An 18529-nucleotide genomic window follows, 5' to 3' on the forward strand; every position below is an offset into this window, starting at 1 on the left:
GCTGTAGCCTGTCCTTCAGAGCACTTGAGGGAGGTCTTCTCATATGGCTTCCTGCATCAGATGAGTGCTATCTATTGATTATATTGTACTGGGGCCTTTTTAATGGTGAAAAAAGTGGGCTATTTACAGCCCGGCTAAGTCTGCTCTTCCTGCTAATCTAATCCCCAAGCTACTCATGTGGTCATTCCTTCCAAGAAAGCTGAGAGCTCTGTGTAACTTTATACCTGCCTGCCCCTGAGGAGAGAGAGAGAGAGAGAGCAAAGAGAGAACATGAAGGAGAGGGAGGAAGGGGGTGGGGGTGGGGTGGGAAGAGAGGAGAGAGGAGGAGGGAGGATATGAGGTGAAATCACCTTTGGGTATCATCATCTCAAACCCTCTTCCCTTAAACCAACCCTGTCTGCCCTCTGCTCACCCCTAACGCCCGAGGTTAGTTCAGTTCTGCTCCATTAACTCAGCGGCTGTATCCGCATCTTCCTGTAAAGGCCCGGACGCGTACATGTACACACACACACACACACACAACCGGGTATGGATGTCGGTGAAGCTGAAAGTAAAACCCTTTCTCATGACTGTACTTGACGTTACTGAAACATTAAGAGTGGACTAAGACGTGCAACAACATGAAATGCATTAAAATTTGCATTTCGCCTCGCCTAAAAAAAACAGGCACTCTTTAAACCGTCAATCATAAAACGAGATACAACACACACTATACAAGTCTGAAACAGACGCTACGAGACCCTCTGACGCTACTGTTTCACACTGTGTGCACTCACACTCCTCACCCTCACACCCCCCACCCATCCCTTCTTTCTCCCTTTCTCTCTGAGGACTGGACTGCCTTTTGTTCGCAGGGCCCTGAAACCCAAGCCGTTTCGGCCGGTAACATCTTTCACTCTCCGGGCCCCACTGGAGCATTAGCTGCAACTCGATATGGGTCTTTTCAAAGCCTCGTATTATTGGGTAAATATGGGTCACTTTGGACCGGCCCATTATGTCGCTCGAGGGGGGGAGGAGTGGGAAAAGACGAGTGCAGGTGATGAAGACAACTGAATGACACAGTGTGACGGTGTGCGTGTTAGGCTGCGATTGCCACAAGGGAATATGACAGGGGGTTTCCATTATTGTACACACTCAAAGGAGTGATTTTTTTCCCTCTCTTCCTTCACCAAGACAATGGGCAAGAGATTCTGTTATTGTCAGGGGAGGTAAAAACAGCAGCAAAAGGGTCAAATTCATATTTTTTTCCCCCAAACAAAATAATAAATACTTGAATTAAGAAACTCTACTGATATTATCTGAGATTTTCCCTTTCTTTGCAGCAGTGTGCAGTTGGATCAAAACTTTTCAGAGCAATCGGCATGTTTCCACTCGGGTCTGGAGCTCCGAATACCTGTGCAATGTCTCCTGCTAATGCTAATAACGCTCAGAGACGTATTCCCCACTACCGCCGCCTGGAAAACACTGCACAGCCCCATCCCTAATTCAAAGTGAAAAGATAAGTGCTGAAATGTTCCGGCGGGTTCTGCGTGATTTCCAGCTGAGAATGTGTGGCTCCTCTTTGTATGTTTGGATCTGCGATGCTGCTGTAGAAATTAGGGTGTTTGGATTCTTCAGGGAAAGAGCTGCGAGGTCGGGACTCTGGAGGAAAAACAGGAGATATCAGACTGAGGTGCAGGCTGTGTTGGGCTTCTTGTCTAGACTCCATGTGTTGGCTGGAATTGGATTAAGAGGAGATGTTGAAGCCCAAGCTCGATGGAAAAGGAAAGAGGCCTGTAATGCTGCAAAGGCTATTTCTGCAAGATACTTTAGCAGCACAGGAGCACAGGACAATGGAGCAACCTAAATGAGTCTTAAATTACGCTCACTGTAAGAATCCGGAATGTGATTTTGCGGGGTGCGTTGCAGGGTAGCTAGACAGATGGAGGAAGAATAAGGAAGAGATCATGTGTGTGTAGCTAGCTCAACAGAGCCCAGATTTATTTCCTTGTCGCAGCAACAGCTAACCTGAGGTTAGGTCCATTCATCCATCCATCCCTCATCTTCCGCTTAGCGGTGGCAGCAGGCTAAGCAAGGTGACCCAGGCATCCCTCTCCCCAGCAACGTTTTCCAGTTCCTCCTGAGGGATACCGAGGCGTTCCGAGGCCAGAAGGGATTTATAATCCCTCCAGCGAGCTCTGGGTCATCCTAATCAGATGCCCAAACCACCTCAACTGGCTCCTTTCGATGCAAAGGAGTAGCGGCTCTACTCCGAGCTCCCCCAAATTAATTTTCTACTATCTCTAAGGCTGAGCCCAGACACCCTCCGGAGGAAACTCATTTCGGCCGCTTGTATTCGCTATCTCATTCTTTCGGTCACTATCCAAAGCTCATGACCATAGGTGAGGGTTGGAACGCAGATCGACCGAGGTTGAAGTGTCACTGGGAAAACAACAAACAGGTTGGCTAACTGCTTTTCTGACTTAGCTCTTGCTCACTCAACATGCGTCTTCTCTTCCCCAGAATGCCGAACTTCAGCTTAAAAGTAGCTTCATAACAATAATTCCTTCTTCCCTCCCCTGGAACTACTTCTCAGCAGATTATCCAATACCGTGGACAACTGCAAAACAACAGCAAACATAAACAGGAGCTTATATATAGCGATACAATAGTCCAAAGAAGATAAACAAGCTCCCTCAATGGAGCAGAAAATTTGAGACAATCTCTGAATGAAGGGGGTGATGGGAGAGAGTCTGGCGGCATTTTCAAGTTTCCCTCAAAGCACTGAGCAGAGTCCAGGCCTTAGTTTGGCACCTGTCCGCTTTCACAGCACCCTCAGTGATCCAGGGTCAGCATTTGTTTTTACTTCAAAAGATGAGAGGCTCTCTGGATTCAGCTTGTCGTCAGCATGATTCACGATCCAAACAGGGTCAGTGACTTTCATGCAGTTGGAGAGATAAACTCTTGTTCTGTTAAATCAACACCGGAAGAAAAAAAGAACATTCGCAAAGATAAATCAATAAAACCCACCCTACCTGAGACGCTCCAAGGACTGAGGCCTCATTAGCTATGTTTATTAATGCGCAGGAGCTAAGACACAAGTGTTGAGTGCACAAAGAGGGCAGCTGACGAGCACAGGGCAGGCTATATCTGAACAGAGGCTGCCCCATACTTCTGAAAGGCCAGTCATGAGGCTGCTGGATGGCAGTGTGGATGTCCGGAAGTCTTCCTTTAGCGCTCTGCTCCGGCAGCGGTGGAGGATTCCTGGCCTGGAAACGATGGGGGCTGGAGGAGGAGGGGAGGGGTGCAGAGCCACACACCTGCCAGATGATTTGTCATTATAGAGGGGTCAGCACTCAGCTGTCACCCCCTAATCACCCATCCTACCCCTTGAGTCAACCCCCCTTCGCCCCCCAAACTCCACTCCAGTCCTCCAAAAACACCCCCTGCATTCCTGAGGCAGCTCCGGTTACACTGCTACCCCATCTGCCCCTCCTTCCTTCACTCTACCCTGAGAGAAAATGTACCCCTGTGAGAGACACAGCACACTGAGCTCATTGTATGGATGTGCGGTGTGTGTTTTGCCCCCCATGTATGTGTCTGCACAATTCACATGTTTGTCTAAGGGCAGAGCTGTTTGTATCGATACCGACGGAGGAGCGATGGCGCAGAATTCTACCACTGAAGGACGTGTGAATTGGTCCAGGCTGCGGTCCAAAAAACAAAACCTCCCGCAGACAAGCCAAACACAGAGGACTCTCACAGGTATACTATATCTGTCAACAGCGCTCTTTCATCACCACAGGTCATAGGTCACACTCTTTTCCATTGAACGCAGCTTCCTCTGGGACGCGCGAGTGTGTGAGACAGATCCTCGGCCATTAGCCTCCCCACTGTCCGCTAGATTATCTCAAGTTGTGCTCTGAGTGCGTCTGAGGGGGAGCTCAGTGCGCTTACATCATATCCTCACGAGTCTACAGACCCCTTATCCATTATCGTGTCTTCTCATCACCTCCGACGGGCCGAGTCTGAGCCTCTGCATCCCAAAAGAGAGGAGGGGAGGCGGGTATCGCTGACACTTAGTTAAGGGGAGAACATGTTTAGAGTGTTAACAGAAGCTTGGGGTGACACTTGACATTAACGCTTATAGAATGCTCTTACGGAGAGTAAATCTGTACGCTGTTTTCAAGAAGGCAGCTTGTTGGTTTCAGAGATAAAGACTAAGAGGTATTCTTGTTCTGCGTGTATTAAAGAAAGCATTGAGGAGTTAACTAAGATAAAGGCCTATTGTGCTACTTGTACAACTTCCTGGTCCAAGCGTCACCTGTCACTTCTTATCCACTTCTCCCAAGTCTTGGCCCTGCACCTTCTCTGTCCGACCTGCTGGGGGCAGTAGAGGCTGCCTGACTGACTGGGCAGCTGCCATCGCACCTTACCACAGCAGCCGTGGGGCTTGGACAGGCATCACACAACCCGCTCGCCACTTGATACAGAGAGCATCTTTCTTTCGTCTCCTGAGCTGCCACTTGATAACTCTGCCCCCCTGGAGAGCTTAGAGGAAGGAGAAGAAGAGGGGGGGACGGGGGTGGGGGGCAAACCAGACAGGAGAGGGAGGATAATGACATGACATCAGTGTCATCGTTAACCAAATGGGGCCGTAAACAATGGAAGGACATATGCTGTTCAGTGAATGGCTGCTAGCACAAGGCACACCCATACACATACATTAGCAAAGGAGCCCTGACAGTTAGATGTAGCATTCAGGGAATAGAGCACCGATACATAGAGGAAGAAAAGAGTATTCCCGAGGGGAGAAGGGGGGGTTCCTACACAGGTATCAGTTACCGAAGCACCTAAAGCACTGGGGAGAGGCAAAGAGGATTTCAATTAGGGAGAGAGATGGGAAAAGAGCAAAGAAGGGGGGGTTGAGGAAAACAAAAAGACAGGGAAAGCTACAGCACGGGGGGGGCTGATAATTCATACACCACTGTGGAGAAGTACCTCCTACCATGAGGTGTGCGTGGCAAGTCCCCACAGCCGAGCCCCACGTGACGGGAGTTTGTTTTCTTTCTCCAGCTCTTAAGAGGGGAAAATGAGCCGGATAATCCCCCCTGTACATTGCCGGGCCCTTTGCCCCAGGGGTGAAGAGCAAGGAAGAGGCGCAGAGTTCAGGTGTGATGGCGTTTGAGTGAAAAACACAAATAAAAACGCTCAAAATAAACCCTCAAAGTGTGTTTCTGCTTTGCAGACCTCTACACAGATCACTGTGTGTTAAAATAGTCAGAAGACATCACCTCACCCTCCGCTGGGTGTTGACCCTGCCGCCTTTAGGCTGTGACACAAATAAACTTGGAGGGAGGAGACGCTGTTGTCCTCGGAGTTCCCTGCCTGCCGGTGTCTCCTTCGCTGGCAGTGGCCTGGTTTGGCCTGGCCTGGGTTCATCCCGGGAGGAGACTGCTGGTCTGTCTGGCACATGGCCCACAAAGGGAAAACAATAACACTAAAAGCAGAGCCCTTTCGGATGACCAGAATACACACAAGACAAATGTTTCTCTTGCTGTGTCGTTCTGTTTCCGCCTGCTCTGTGGGTCACAAATGACTCACCCAAGAGTAAAAAGCCTCCAGCCAACTACAGTGTGTGCTTATTTTGACTCATACTTCAAGAGAAGATCAATATTTGCACAGATCTATGGGAGGGAAAACAATAGTGATCTGGCCTCCACCAGCTCTGTCTGTTAATGGTCTGTTTACTGAGACAGACGGGATAATGGCCTGGGTGGGGGCTGGTGGAGAATCGGACAGTGGCGGCGCTCCACTCTGTTTCTCATCTAGTTTGTAACGAGGAGAGTAAGCACATACAGTACAAGAAGCTGAAGGGAGGTGGTGGCTGTATGCTGTCAACGAAGATTGGGAATCCTGTTGACACAGACAGGTTTGCAAGTCAAATAGCTGGACTCGAACCTCCACACTTGTATTCTGCCTGCACTCTCGTTTTGCCATGCAAATGTTTAAATCTGGGAGCCGCGGCTGCAGTCAGGCTTTTAGATCTGAGCTATGGAAACACTTAAATGGTCAGAGAAGACCTGCAGTGATGTCTGTAGTTACTGGCTATGCAGGATCTAGTAACACAAAACAGTGGCACGCGCAATGAGTGTGTAGTGTGGAAGAAAGGAGGATATCAGATATCTGAGAGGCCAAGTTCAGCTTCAGGTTATGGTGGCAACCCCAAAGTATTTGAGGGAAAGCCCTTCTGTTATGCAAGATGCAAATAAACCATTTTCCCGTAAATGGTTCTATTTGGCAACATTGACGAATATTTAATCGGCTGAATGAGAGCAAAATACGTTCCTTGAGACATTATCTATTAGTAGTAAAAGTAGATCAAAGACTGAGGCTATTGAGGGAGTTCATCTGAGGTCACGCTCGCTGGCGCCTCAGTCTCCAGCTCATAACTTAAGCATCAAAGTGTTTGTGTGGACGAGAGTGCAAGAGTGAATGACTATTTGAGGCCAAGAATACGAGACCGGTCTCTCCAAGGTGCCATCACTCTGCTCCCATCAGTCTCCGCACTCTGACGTCGTGGTGCTGCACCTCAGCTCCCCCGGGGTCAGCGACCTCTGATCCCCCCGCCCCCCCCGGCCCTTCCAGGCCCGTCAGGCCCATCAGATGGATATGTGCCCTGCAGGGATCAGAGAACCTGGGATACATGGAAAAACTACTCATGGCTGAGATTCCTCTGGAGCAGCTTCTCTCTGCATAGTGAGTGAAAGAGGAATATCACGGCTGACTTGCACTTTCCTTGCAGAGCGAGAGGGGAGAGCAGGGGAAGGAAAGAATGATTTGTATGCAATTTAAACCTCATATTCTCTAATTTAGTGATGGCAGAAATGGATTCAAGAGGGCTCTATGGACCATGTCTAGTGGTCCTTCCCCCCAAGCAGAGCCAAATCAAGGGTCACTAGTAGTGCTCTTGGCTAGCTAGGTTCAGAGCTGGAGAGATGGAGAGCTCAGACCTGGAGTCAGGCCAAGCAGGCAGGGAGAGGCTAGCGAAGGCGGCTGCCAGGAACTGAGGGCTGTGATGGCACCACTGACTATTCTGGATATCTCCCTCCCACCAAAGCACTTAACATGCAGTATAAGCCAACACACAAACAAACAAACAAACAGATACACACAGCGTTCACATAAACACGCAGACGCCTAGGGATGTTTGAAAAGCTAAGGAACACAGGCAGGGGGAGAGCATCACTCAGAGACCCATTAACCCCTGGCTCTCAACCAGAGCAGTGAGCAGGCGTCCTTTAAGTAGACGTTAAACATCGCTAGTCTATGTGTGTGTGTACCAGTGATTTATGTATTACTCCTGTGTATCTATATGTATGTACTTATGTCCAAAGAAAGATGGAGTCTCTCTAAATGAAGACTTGAGGGCAGCTTAGAGGGGATGAAAAACATGGCTGCCCTTTGTGTTTGAGAATGAAGGTCACAGAAAACCACCCGTCGCTATTTAACCCTTCACCTGGTCACTAGTCGTCTGTATTTGTAAGAGAAAGTGCTCTGAGGACTACTTCCTCCTGCACAGAAGTGCATCCCCATGAGAGGAGCTCCAGACTAAACACTCATGCTCATTCAGCTGCTCCCCTTCACCCTACCGACAAGAGACGGATGCTTGACAAGCGCTCCCAACAGCAAACCTCACTTTTTCCACCAATTATAGAGAGCGATGCAGTGTGGGGGAGGAGGCAAAGCTTCAGAATATTATACACACTGGCATTTGGCGAAGCGCATTGAGCAACCTCTGTCAGAGAGAGATGGGCTAATTTCAGGGCGACCTGTGCCAACACAAACAACTGTTCTGGCTAGCCTTCGTTGTCAGCACTTGAGGTTTGAGTCGAATTTTTCAACGCTCCGCAGCCAATTTCTCTTTCCCCTTATTTTTCCCCCCATATGATTTGTCCTTGTCCAAGATCCCAGTCAGTCTTTCATCGCCTACGCAGTCGGAGTAAAAAAAGTTTAAGAAGTATTATTGTAGAGAGAAAACTCAGATCCAGATGCTCACAAACAAAAACAAAAAAGTTGGACGACATTTTTCTTTCAGGTCGTCAGCGTGAGTCCAAACGAGCTCTCGTACCTAAACACGAACCTGTTTCAACTATTCTGCAGGCATGACCTCATGGGCACGGTGTATTTTTGATGTAGGCAAGAGTTCCATTCAGGTTATGTCCGTCAGCAGGCGTAGGGTCGGGAGGAGGAGGCGGGAGTTAAAACAGCTACTGCTTGGTTTTCCATGTGCTGGAATTCATATCACAGCCATGTCAACGTAAACATCATATGTTTCTGTTTGTGTCTCCAAAGCAGTATTTACTTTGACCTTGATTTTGTTTATTAAAGGCTTTTACTGTTCTACATAAAAGCAAAGGAGCCATGGCAGGACATTTGGAGTTCTGGCTGTAATGTTACATTCATAGTTGACTCATAATTCTTACGGCTCACGCATGGTTCTGGGTACGTGCCAGTCAATGAGATGGACAGCCCTACACTGCCTTTATAGAAACCTCACACAGTCGGGGTCTTATCCTCTGTGGCATATCATACGCACCTTCGCACATCAGGGGAGGAGCATTTCGGTTATGCATGTGTGTGTGAAGGGGGCAGAAGTTGAAGCTGAATGGGCACTTTTGGAGGCCCCCGTTGCCTGAACATGCAGCCTTTCCTCTGCTCCAGTATTGAAGCAGCTGTCTTTAATAGAAGAGCTCGGCTCAGCCCATATTTATTCAGGTACAGCTGACGGAGAGAGGGAGAGACAGTGAAAGAGGCGTGGCCCTTCTTTTTCCTGGCAGCCGTGCAGCACTCCTGCGGTTTTTTGGGGGGCAAAGGGACAAGGCGAAAAAGACACAGACACTGAGACAGAGGGAGAAGGAGAGCGGTGCACAGGAAAAGAGTGAGTTGAAATAAAAAAGCACGGCTCCAGTCAGTCCTGTGTGGACTGGACATCCTGTGCAAGAGGCCGGCACGGCCCCAGGGGCCCTGGGGCCACCAGGGAGGGGGAGTGTGAGCTCAACTCTTCAGTCTCACTTGATGGCTGAGTCCAAGACAAATCACCAGCAGTGCTGCTGTCACCGTGGGCCTTGACCAAGACAAACAGCCGTGTTTTAAAATAAGTACCTGCCCCCTCACAGCCCCTTTCACCTCATCCACACTCAGGCACATCCATATCTCCCAACACGTTGGAGCATATTCCCTTCACAGGTCATAGGACTGGAGCTGCAGTCCAACGCTCCACACAGGGGACTCACTTTTCACCCTCTCAACGCTGTCTGCCTTCTCTCTGCTCTGCACACACACTGAATTTTTACCACATCACACAAGCTCCATTGTAGCCAAACTGCTGGGACTGCAATAACGAGGGTGAGAGTGAGTGCGTATGACACAAAATGTAAAGCACGTTTAAGGGACACCTCTGTGAGCATGTGTAGGAACAAGCCTGATCGTCTGTATATCTGAGCTTGCATGCACAAAACCTCAAACTTAGCTGAATCACAATCTGCCAACTGCGCAGAAGTGTCAGCACTATTCCTCGCTTTTACTTAACGGCACGTTGCATCTTGGGAGTTGTGGTTTGTCTGAAGGGGCCTCTTTGTGTCGCTGCCGGCTGCCTGCACCAGTGGGACTGTTGTTCCTCACTGAACTGAACCTCATTTATCTCTGTGGCAGAGCCCTTCCTCTCCAACGTCGGTCCTCCTGGACCCCTGAACTGCTGACACCGCCCCCCCCCTCCTTTTCTTCTCTACTCTGAGCTCCAGCATGCGGCAAAAATTGTGAGATGTGTTTCATCTGCATATTGATCAGCCTGGCCAAAAGAAGTAGGACCTCAGCACTTCACTGAATACATAATGTAAATAAGTACCAGTTATTCTGCTTTAACTCGCCTGGAATCCTTTAAGGAAAACGTTTCACCTTAAGTAGGTGTTTTTTCAGGTAATTAGGTGAATGGGGCTGTGCAACAAAAGTCAATAGCAACTTTTATCTGAAGACAAAAGAAGAATGAACTAGAAAACCCTCATCCTGAACATGCTGACATTACGTTCAAATCTGCACATCTCAGCCAGATGAAGGTTATTGTCAGGGTGAAGCCGTGCTGAAAGTCAGCGAGCTCGCCCAGAAAGAATATGACCCTGTTTTGCTCCTGTCACCCAATAAAAGCAGGCCACTCTCAGTGTGTGGGCAGGCTTTAGTGCCAGCCAGTTGCAGTGCAGAAGGCTGGGCGCTGGGCTGTCTGACGGATAGCTTACATTCAGTGAGGACTGGACCAATGGCGTCGTGGATTGATTGGCCCAAAGGGGCCGTCGGGGGAAAGCACTTCCTGTGTGTGTTAATGGACGCTCCTGCAGACGCACTGTGGCGGCTTGTGGCAGGGCGATGGTTGTTACTCCCTCTCTCTCTCTCTCTCTCTCTCTCTCTCTCTCTCAGCCCTCCTGCTCCTCGTTTGCTTTCACTCTCCCCGATAATTAGAAGAGAGGTAAGTGAGATGAGGCAGGCTTTCCAAGTAGACCTTTCTAACAGCTCTTAAACCCTACAACGAAACTTGTACAAAGTAGCTCTGTGGAGAAATGAATTACAGTTCATTGAATAGATTGAAAGTCCCGGGAAAGAACTTTTTCATTTGGCACCAATAACAAGTAAAACTGAGACAATATTTAGTTGGTGTATTTCAATCACCTGTCAGTGCAGTGGAGGTAAGCTTAACTCTCGCTCACTGTTTACTGGGGTATTAATGGGGCAGTTCTTTTAAGGAACTTTTAGTCCTGCTTATTAAAGTCTGACTCAAAAAACAAATAACTGGCATGTAATTATCTGAACAATTAAGAACTTTGTCTCTATATTTCTTATACCCCTTTCCCGCTAAAAATCAGCACATTGACGCAGAGGTGATAATTACCCAGGTCTACTGCAGAGTCATTTGACCCAGATCTGAATGCCGATTGTAGCCTTTCCCATTAAGCAAAAAAGCTGGGTGTTAGTGGGTTTTTTAACCAGTGGGAAAACGGCTCCATAGACTTAAAGGAGCTGAAAATGCCCCCCATGTCTCTGAATGTGGTGGATAGGAAGACACAGGTGTGTAAATAAGTTTGTACCCGAGTCTGCCAAGCTGCTCCAGTTCTGGAACCGGGGGTCCGCAGATTTCAATGTGAAGGGGCTTGTAGTGATACAGAACTTCCTCTATCTTGGGCACAGGCTGAAGAGACACCGTCTGCCGCTGAAAGAAAAAAAAAAAAACAGATTAAACACAGGACAATAATCTTCATTGTCTCGTATGCATTAGCAACACTGGAAACTTCTGCGATGGCTCAATCAGCATGACACAAACGGAAAAAACAATTTGTAGAAGGCTTAATGTCAATCACACCGCAGCATTTACAACCACCGCTTCTTGACCGACTGGTTTGGAAATAGGAGTTATGTCATTTTCACTTTCCCCTGGCACGGCTGGTTCGGTGGAGAAACAATTGAGAGAATGACTAAGGTTTTTTTTTTGTGGTCAGCAACGATTCCTGTTGAAAGTCTGATATCAGGAAAACACAAACATTAGAGAGTTTGTTGTGGGTTTGTTGAGGAAATGTAATCCCCGATAGAAGAAAGGAGGGGATTTCGGATGAAAATGGCTAAGGGCTTATTTCCATGGAATCACAAAAAGACTGATCAATTTGAAAATGGAGAAGAGAAAGCTGCTCCGAAATGAAAGTTAAAAGCTGGTCGACTAGTTTGAATGAAGTTATTTGTTCAGCTCTGAATGTTTGCTCTATGCATCTACTCTCCTTCACCAAATACAACGTTGATCCGACTGAGGTGAATCTTAATGTCACTGAAATGATGCTCAACATTTTCAAGAGTCAAGAGAAAACCTCATAAAAACTCAGATTCAGTGGGGCCACTGCAGTTTCTAATTCTCTTGTCCACCGCGATCGAGTGAGAAACACGAGCCTTCTCGAGGACAATGTAGAAATGTTCGACTTGGTGCTCTGCCATCAAAGGGGAATTTCCACACGGCATCAGACCACTCGGCTTTCTCCGGCATTAAAGTAATAAGACTCAGAAGATGAGCCAAAGTCATGAAACAAACGTGGATTTAAGAAGATGATGTCTAAACAAACACTGACTTTTTTAGCATGGAGCAAAAGGAACTCAGAATAAAGGAAGATAAAAAGAGAAAGCAAATAACAGAGAAGTGGGGGAGCATAAACAAGAGCACACAGAGGGGAGCTGATGAAAAACCAAAGTAAACGAGTAACATGTGCCCCGCGGCCTCAGACTGCCCGCCCTCACACAGGCTCTGGCTCTTGCTTGTGCACCCACGGGGACATAAAGCAACTTTAGACGAACTGGAAGTTACAAAAGTGATGCACAGTGAGACAGCAATGAGTTTACAGCCAAACACAACATGGTGGTAATTCTCGTAAGCAGGACAGCATGTAGGGTAGTTAAACAGACAAAACAATAACCACAATCACGAGTAAGACATGCTTTAATGATGTCATATATCATCAATATGAAGTGTTTATTGCAGCCCAGTTGACAAAGACATTCCGGTCTCCTGTATCACGATGTGTATCAATACTGCAATATTAACTACGCATGCTGTGATACAGGATATTTCCCATAATGACTTTCTACTACCCTAAAACAGCGAGTCTGAACCTGTTGCATTCAGCGGTGGTTTATACATGCAGAGGGGGGGGTGACGACAGTGGCAGTATATTGTGTCAGAAGAAAGGGGTTTTTTTTTTCCCACAAAGAAATGTTGAATTTTCAACTACAACTACTTAAAGGTATAATAAGTAGGATTTTCCTAGGAAAAAAATTGACTTTTACAAATCTAATATAACATAAATCATCACTTATGGGCCTCTATACCCTTGTGAGACCCTTTCCTCTGCATCTATTCTGTTTTGCTTTGCACAGGACGTTTTCAGGAGGGGCGCTGTTGTGGTTCCCTGAGCCAATCACAGCGTATAGGTGAGTGTGGGAGTGGTTCAAATTAGCAATGGGGCCCCATTCAGACTGGCAAACATGGTGAAAGAGCGATGCAGAGTTGGCCTTCTCTCTGGTGGACAGTTAGGTGCCACAAAAAGAGTAGGACAAGCTAACCGGCAGTTAGCATGCTAACGCAAAGGTAACCGGCGGCTGTCGGTGTTAGCTCGGCGGGGAGTCGCACGAGAGAGTGAGAGTGAGGTTCTGGTGATGAAGAGCCCAGGAGGAGGGGCCCAGTTTGAATGTGTTGCAAAGAAAAATCCTACTTATTATACCTTTTAAATACCTCTAATAATTATTTTCCATGATAGATTGTTTTTTGCTCATACATTTATCTGCTTACTTACTGTATCCAGAGATAATAGGAAAGAAATACACAACACCCAATCAGATAGTGGACCAAAGCACATGGGTATTGTGGCCTTTTGTCCAAACCTGCATGCCCTGTTTTTAAAAACTATCGACATGCTTTAGATTTAGATTTTTTTCTTTAAAACACAACACACCCTCCTCTCCACGGTTTCCAGTCAACCTTTAACCCCGAGGTGCCAGCGATCCCCTCTCCTGTCCCATCCATTCATTCAACACAGTGGAGCCCCACCACAGGCTAATGAAACCCAGACCGACCAGCCTCACCCAGTCACTCTCCCTCACTTTCACACTTCTTCAGTCTCCCCATCCATCTTCCTTCAGACTTTCAGCAGAGTTTTACTCCCCTACCGCGCCAATCAAAGAGACGCGCTGGGACGAAGGGCTGGAGGGAGAAGCAGAGGAGTAGAAAATCTACAGTGGTGGAGTTGTAGAGAAAGAGAGCGGCAAATTGGGAGTTGCAGATAACTAAAGTGCAGTAAATCAGATTTTTTTAAGCGACAGACAGAGCAGGGCCAACCCCCCAGTCTGGAGAAGTTTCTGTTGCATTCCTCTGCAAGGGCACCTTGAAAGCTGGCAGAGACACATCATCAGGAACAAACACAGCATAAGACTTGCATACGCAAGAGCAGGCTGTGCCCTTCAGAATATATTTACAAAAATGTGAAAATTAATGCTCTGTTGTAGCAAACTACTCTGTAGCTCTGTGACTGATCGAGCTGTGTCCTCTCCTCCCCTCCACCTTAAACAGTGCCGAAACTTTCAATCATAAACTCATCACGTCCTATTAAAAGCGGTTTATGAATGTTGTTTTCCAAATGCTTTGGTGAGAGAAAGCATGAGAAAGGGGGGGGTGGGGGTCCAGCCAGGCCGAGCAGAGCAGACACGGCTAAGGAACTAGGGGTCGCTGGAACAACACCACCTAAAGAGCCAACGCAAACATCTGCTTTTAACATCACAGAGGCCCGTCTTACTACCTACACAACATTATGTATGTCCTCATGGCACTTTTAAGTTTGTGTATAGGCGGTATTTAAGACTCCCATAATACCCCTGTGACACCGAAATGAAACTCTGGGGGCTGTCAATCTTCATAAAACCGCAGGGGAGGGTGATTTGAGGGAATCACCATCGCGCCAGAGGGAGTAGTCGTCCTCCTCCTGTACTTGTGATCCTCCTTAACCTACTTCAGATCCAGATAGAGTTATAGTGATCTCGTAATACCGGCTCCAATTTCTGGGAGTGGAACTGTTTGAAAAGGTCAAGTAAAAGCCGTCACTGGTGCCTATCCTCGTGTTGGCGGAGGGGACAGGTGTGCTGGCTTGGAAAACTGTTAAGCACTCGCGGGAGGGGGGTTGAATTCGGCTCTTGATGTGCCGTCACCATCCATCTGAACCGTACCATCTGGGAAAGCAACAGGGTTAACCTATCTGACAGAAAGATATGGCAGACATCCGTGTGACTTTTATGGGATGGGGGTCTCATAAAAGTCATTTTAAGGTTTGAGGGGTCTGCCCCCGAGGTATAGTACCAGCGTACCAGAGTCAACATTAAAAGAAGATGATGGATGGCGTGTTTGTCGGAGGTGCTCCTACATCTTGAAGTAATGTAGTTTGATAACTTCTTCACAATTAAAGATACTAAGTGCTACAATGAGGAGGTTATGTTTAGAGTTCACAATGCACATCTTGACCATAAGCTCAGCTGGTTATCGGTTAAGATCGTCGGTCACCACCAAGGATGCCACGTACTGCACACAAACACACAAGCACACTGCATGATCATCAGCCCCCTCCAGGCCACCGTCTCTCCTGACTTTGCAGCTCAGCAGGAACACATCAAGGTCGCTTTAGAGACTAACCTCTCCATCAGCTCCTCCCCACATCATCCGCTGTAACACACGCAAAACCACATACACGTGCTTGTTTCCTGTGGGTTTGGGGAGCCTAAGCTGAGCTCCAGAGACAGTGAGGCCCTCGCTGCTAATGCACGGGGTGATAATGAGGACAATGAAAAGGGAAGCAGCGGACAGTGTTGTATCAGGGATAAAATTAATAAGCCTAGTTAGGACCCCACCTCGTGGCATCTCATCCTCAGCCCCGACTTCCACCTTCTGCTCTGGCACTGCGGGTGCTTCTGTGTGGATAAAGAGCTTTGAGCTGCCCACTGGCCCACAGAGCAGCAAGTAGCAAGTGTAAAAGCTGCTGCCCGCACAGTGCCTCCCCTCGCCTTACAAGTTTAAATATAACCGCCTGACCAGTGGCAGCTGCCCCGGCGAAAAGCCCCTAAAGCTGACAACTCCTTTTTTTCCGCTGGGTCGGGCCAGCCTGCGCGGGCAGCAAGGGTTGCTGAGGCCAACCTAAACAGGGGCAAAGCCAGGGGCAGGGGCAGAGGTGTGAATGCCCACATGTGCTTGTGCCAATCAGGGCTGACGGATCTCTTTACCACCAGAGCTGACCCCCTCTCCCAAAGCCCCTGCAGCTACCAACCTACGTGCCATCAATGTAATAAAAAGAGGAAAGGTCAAAGGGCAAGGGGTTATGCACTCTCCCACATAACACCCGCCACCGCTGCTTGTGAATGCGTAACCTCACAATTTAAAAGCACGGATACTGTATCTTTGTCTCAGGAGTGTGAATAGAGGAAATGAAAATAACACCGAAGATACAGAAAGAGTGAGTGGGGGTTGGGGGAGCGTGGAGCAGCAACCTTCCAGGCGAAACAGGTTAGGCGAGTCTGCCAGAGGAAAGTAGAGGAGAGTTTGACGAGTACGTCTACCGAGCAGAGGTCACTGTAGAGGACGACTTAACCAAGTAAGTCAGGTCTGAGAAAACAAGCTCACAGCATGAACATGCGCGCGTGTGTGTGTGTGTGTGTGTGTACATGTGTTTTTGTTTTCTATGGAAGTCAAGTTCCTCTCCCTAAGTGGAGAAACGAATAAAGCCAGAGAAGCTGGGGTTATTTCAGCCAGCTACTCATCTATGTTTAGGGATAAACTTTCCACCCACATGTGTGTGTGTGTGAGCTGCACTTTGTTTACATGCGCTCCCTGCTTTCATAAGGTGCCCATGCCGGCCTCATCAGGTATGTCAGCTGCTCTGCTGCCTGTGAGGAGTGGACTGCGTCCCGGCAGCGCAGGAACCTGGGACCTTTCATTTAAGATGGCGCTGAAAGCTGCTCCAAGGTGGAGAGATTCCCCATCGGTCAACCGCTTTCAGGAATGGGACACTGCAGCAGCTGAGGACAATCCCCAACCTCCCGCACACACTCAGACACACACAAACACACACACAACCGTCATGCTTACATACTATCAAAAAAACAACAAATTTGACTTGTGCAACGCTTGAACCAAAAGTAATTTATATGCTAATAACCCTCACCTCATGTCCATGTTTTGCTCGGAGCAGGTGCCAAACCTGATGAGTAGACATCGTGACTCTTGTCACCGCGCTTGGCACTCGGGCTGCTCTTATGTGTCAGACAACAACAATCAACCTGTTTAAACAGCGAATGGTTGCCTCCCTCCCACGCAGAGAGCCTCTTTTGAGATTGGCAGACATCTTTTTTTTTTAAAAGACACTTTATTCTTCAAAGGATGTTTGCTCAGACTGGGTGAGGGGAGTGTCGTTTATGTGTGTGCGTGCATGCACCCGCACACGGATATGCGTGTCTTGGTTCAATAGAGTGCCTACAAAGTGAGGGATTAGTGAGTGTTTCCAGACCATTCCTGAGGCAAGACCAGGCCCATCCCATCTCACATCACACCTGGACCACGACTACTTTCCCTCAGGATCGGCAAAGTTCCTCAAGCGTCCATTCAACAAGTTAACACAAAAGCAGAATAATCAGAACCAGGGGAGTTGGAATCCCCTCAACTCACTCCTGGAAAATCACCCAGACAAAGAGCAGTGCCAGGATGGCTGAGATGTCTCCTTGCGTGTTCCCAGGAAACACCATGACACAACTAGATGCAACATTAGATCACTCTGTAAATAAAGACCGGAGTCATTGGGAAGCTGAGGAAGAGTTAGCTTCCTCACGCTCCATGGATTGCACGGCTCAACGGCAGCCAGATATGTCATTCCACCAGTGACGGCTCACCTTGGCCCGGGGTAAAGCAGCCGGATGGTGGGGGGTGTTAGAGGCACCATGAATATCTGCTTCTGTGACTGGTGAACTTGCACGTCACCAAAAAGGAAGGGGGTGATAAATCACACCCCTATTCATCAGGCACAATAATAAGTGTTTCTCTTGTGTGCAAGTACTTCACAGTAAAGTATCTGCAGATTTGTTTAGTGAAATCCAGCATTTCAAAAGGAACCAAAGGTTACAAAATAATTGCAAAATAAATTATAGAGAGGAAAAAACAGAAGCTATTTAAAAAAATTACTGATAATAAAAATGGTCTATTAATTTAGAAACAACTGATAAACTAATGAAAACAAATTGATATTCCCGTCACTGCAAAGAACAGCACCAATCAGCCTAAATGTGAGTAAAAGAATAAAGTGGAAATTTGGCCCCGTGTTAGAAATGTGTTTTTACATTTACCTCCCTTGACTTCTCCTGAAGAAAAACCCTGCTAGGAACAAGGGACCACAACCTAGCAGATAAATGAATTCCAGCAATCTGCAGGAATCCACCGCTCTGTGCTGAAACCCCACCAAGTCAAACAGGAGTCATTCTTATGGACTCCGAGGTGAAGGGAAATCCAAACCCACACGTTCCCCCAGACTCAAGACGCTCTGTCCAACACGGCAGATGTATGGTGGGAGCTGTGCTCCACCAACAGGAGCTCAGGGATGGGAGGATGAGGAGAAATGGGAAGAGAGAAGTGAGGAAAAACAGCCACAGAAGAAGCCAAGAGCAACAAAATCATGCTGTTTTTCTCTCCATCAGCAACTTTAACTTCATGCTGCATATCAAGCACCACATCCTCCGTTTGGATCAATTCAATGCTTTTCCACAAATGGTGGATGAGCTAGTTGTCTCTGTGGGGTTGAGTTAATGTTTTGGTTAAGTCTCTGATCATTACGGCATCAGTTAATTCAATCAAGCCAGCTTAAAAACTATACCCGGGGAAAACACGAAGAAACTGGCAGGATATATGTGGAAAGCTTGGTTAGACCTGAGTTTGTCAAAACCCAGC

General features: G+C 47.7%; 1 protein-coding gene across 3 annotated transcripts in view; it reads right to left on the bottom strand.

Annotated features, from left to right (window-relative positions):
• Positions 1-18529, bottom strand: part of mnat1 (MNAT1 component of CDK activating kinase) — a 32439-nt gene that overhangs the window by 1563 nt on the left and 12347 nt on the right. For all 3 annotated transcript variants that reach the window (XM_069661837.1, XM_069661836.1, XM_069661838.1), the window contains one exon: positions 11115-11236. In XM_069661837.1, coding sequence (XP_069517938.1) covers positions 11115-11236 — 122 coding nt within the window. The remainder of the gene's footprint in view (positions 1-11114; positions 11237-18529) is intronic.

This window comes from Semicossyphus pulcher, unplaced genomic scaffold (genome assembly GCF_022749685.1).
Source record: "Semicossyphus pulcher isolate SPU_LCO1_2020_fin unplaced genomic scaffold, fSemPul1.0.p SCAF_14, whole genome shotgun sequence".
In the NCBI taxonomy this organism is placed as follows: Eukaryota; Metazoa; Chordata; class Actinopteri; order Labriformes; family Labridae; genus Semicossyphus; species Semicossyphus pulcher.